General features: G+C 41.2%; 1 protein-coding gene across 1 annotated transcript; it reads left to right on the top strand.

Moving 5' to 3' along the window:
• Nucleotides 1-311: 311 nt before the first annotated feature.
• LOC113071812 (fibroblast growth factor 14-like) lies at nt 312-2,571 on the top strand. The gene is made up of 3 exons (XM_026245125.1): nt 312-401; nt 879-1,077; nt 2,060-2,571. Exons 1-3 carry the CDS (start codon nt 312-314, stop codon nt 2,191-2,193), a joined length of 423 nt encoding a protein of 140 aa, XP_026100910.1. The 3' UTR covers nt 2,194-2,571.
• The last annotated feature ends 634 nt before the right edge of the window (nt 2,572-3,205 follow it).

Raw genomic sequence — 3,205 nt, 5'->3', positions numbered from 1 at the left:
TTTAAGAAAAAAACCTGAACGTTGCATAGACTAAAAGCAGACAGGCAGAAATTTTTGTATTCGCTGGTTTTCACTCAAGCTGAGCTGGTTAATATTGGGCAAGAAAAACTCCTGTAAACCCTTTCGTCCCCTTCCAGCCCCCAGCATCTTCTACGTTTCTCCTTTCATCAGTCAATCCAAATCTCCAGTGGTTTGCAGAAACACTTCAGTCAGCCGTTTCTGCTTGGCTACCCTCAGTAAATCAATCCTGCTGATTTGGTCTGCTCTCTGACAGGACGGAGACCCTGACGCAGACTAAGAAAGATGTATACATGTTGCTCCTGGTTACAGTCACCCAGCTACAGTGGCTTGGATTGGTGGGAATGGCTTTAAGCGAAAGGGAAATGAATGGGAACGGGCAGGTTTGTTCAGAATGACCTAAATAAAAGGTTTAGGTTGAAAGCGGAATGTGTTTTTCGTCATCTCATGCCGCGACATTTTGAGTATCTATAGATTTGTGGGTAATGCTTTCAAGTGTGTACATTTACATTTGCATGCCGGTATGTATGTTGAGTGGAGCTCTCAGAGTATCTTTAGGGACAGCATTAAGTTTCATTAGTCATGCAAATGAATGCAGTTTATGAGTAGAATAATCTACCTCCTGCTCTTCATAAAACATTGCTTTCAAAGAAACATCATGATGGGATTTCTTCTTACTCTCAACAGATGCAGACTAATCTAATCTAACTAATCATTGTACAAAAGTACGACATTTATTTATTTACATGTCTGTGCGCAAAATGCTAACTTTGTCATCTTTCGCATTCACATACATCTATGCGCATGCATTTCAGATGTCTGTGCTTATTAGCATATTTGTCTTTTTCATTATTTGGCAGGAGAATTTCAACCCAGAGTGCAAATTCAAAGAGAGTGTGTTTGAGAACTACTACGTGACGTACTCCTCCATGCTGTACCGCCAAAGCCAGTCAGGACGCTCGTGGTACATCGGCATCAATCGAGATGGCCAAGTGATGAAGGGCAACCGCGTGAAGAAGACCAAAGGGGCCGCACACTTCCTACCTAAAGTTATCGAAGGTCAGATCTGATTTTAAACTTCAGACATATTCAGATGCAGATACAGATTAGCAAAGACTCACATGGAAAATTCCCAGATGGAAGATATAATATAATGTTTTAGTTTCTAGGTTTAAGCTTGTCAATAGCTGGTCCATGCAGGTGATAAGCTAACAGACCAGTTTGGACCAGCAACAAACCAGCTAATGTTGTCAGTATGGTTTATAATAACAATCAGGCTATAATGACCAGCCAATGACCAGCCAATAACCAGCTAGTTTAGACCAGATCATAACCATTTTACATTAGCATAAACCAGCTAGTAACCAGCTTGTAGTATATTTGACCAGATAATAACCAGCTCACACTAACTCATACCAGATAAATACCAGCTTCGACCACATATACCATCTTGTGCTAGCTAATGACCATCTTAGATCAGCTAACCCTTTTGCACCAGTTTAAACCAACCAATAACCAGTTTATAGCAGTTAATAACATGCTTGGACCAGCAAATTATCAAATTTCACCAGCTTGGACCAGCTATTGACCTGCTTGCACTAACTTTGACCAAATAATAACCAGACAGCACTAGCCTAGAACACCCACTAGCTTAATTTAAATTAATTTAATTAAATTACTAGCAAATAACTAGTTTGCTCTAGCATAGATCAGCTAATATATAGCTTCAAATAGCTTTAACCAGATAATAACCAGCTTGGACCAGCTAATGACCATCTTAGATCAGCTAACAACTAGCGTGCATCAGCTATAAACAAGTCAATAACTAGCTTGCACAGACCAGCTAACATCCAGCTTCAACTAGTTTTAAACCAGATAATATCTAGATTGTACCAACTATTGACCCTTCCCGTTGTTCATATTAGTGGTCAACCGACATGGGTCTTCAATGGCAGATTCTTTAAGATTTACATTGCACCAATTTTAGTTTCTCTGTTGTTGTTTTAAATCATATCTGTCTTTGTTCTTCTTGTTCCCACAGTGGCCATGTACAAGGAACCTTCACTGCATGAGCTTGTAGCGGAGCAGAGCCCTCCACGCAAAACTGTGAAGACTTCAGACTCCCCTTCTCACAAGAACAGCAGGAAAGAAGCCCCTAGAGCTGATGCTTCATAGCACAGGGGGCGCACAAAGGGAGGGTGAGGGACTACACTGACACTGAGAACTCCATTTTCCTTCATGCAATGGGGACAGGAAGAGCTGTGTAAGTGGCTGCCATCTGTGGGTTTTTAATGGGGCGAGATCAGACAGCAGTCCCTGGCTCACTGCATTGAGCGGAGAATCCTTGCCGCTCGACCAACGAACCAGCTACTATATATTTCCAGTGACCCGACATGGCACCTGACCCCCCATATGATCCCTTAATCCTCTGCAAAAACATGTTTCTTTGCCCCCTCATTGCCCTACTTAAGTTCTCTCAGGATGTGAGACAAAAAAATGCAAACAATATCCATCCTAACTGAAGAATTCAATTGACTTTTCTTTCCCTATGGTTTCTTTTGTTTGAATGAAGACTTTTGGTGTAGGAATGAGAGCGAGAGAGAGAGAGGTTATTATCCAATATCATCATAATGATTTCAGCAGATGAGACCCTCACTGGTTCATTTTTTCCCTGCCATCAGTTTGCCAATGGCTGCTCTGTGCGAGTCAGAACTATTGGAAGGAGTGCAGTAAAATTAGTTTTTATTGGACCATTCAAGAAGGATCCAGGTCTATTGTTCAGCAGGTGTAGATTGATTTCTGCTGGGCTGCTGCCAGGGGAGTCCAATGGTGTTGTGCAGAATTTGTGATTTTTAATTAAACATAACTTTGTAGTTCCACTTCCACTGTCTGATATTCTTCACAACCCAAACACATCTGTTTTTGGTTTAATTGTGGCTACACCTGCAGGCTGTAAGAAAAAAAAAAAGAACTAAATTCTCTTGGGACGACGATATTAATGTTTAATAGCCAGTGGGCTCGAAGCGGCACCCATATCACTGGAAAACGAGTGGAGATATGGGGCAATTGTTTGATAGTTCTTTGATGGAGATTACATGGAGTCCAGCAATGATTGCTTGAATTATTTATTCCTTTTCCAGGGGACGTTCTGCTTGTTCAAGCAGTTCAGATGAGAGATTTTAATATG

Source organism: Carassius auratus, unplaced genomic scaffold (assembly GCF_003368295.1).
Source record: "Carassius auratus strain Wakin unplaced genomic scaffold, ASM336829v1 scaf_tig00008181, whole genome shotgun sequence".
Classification (NCBI taxonomy): domain Eukaryota; kingdom Metazoa; phylum Chordata; class Actinopteri; order Cypriniformes; family Cyprinidae; genus Carassius; species Carassius auratus.
This window is presented reverse-complemented; position numbering and strand designations above follow the sequence as displayed.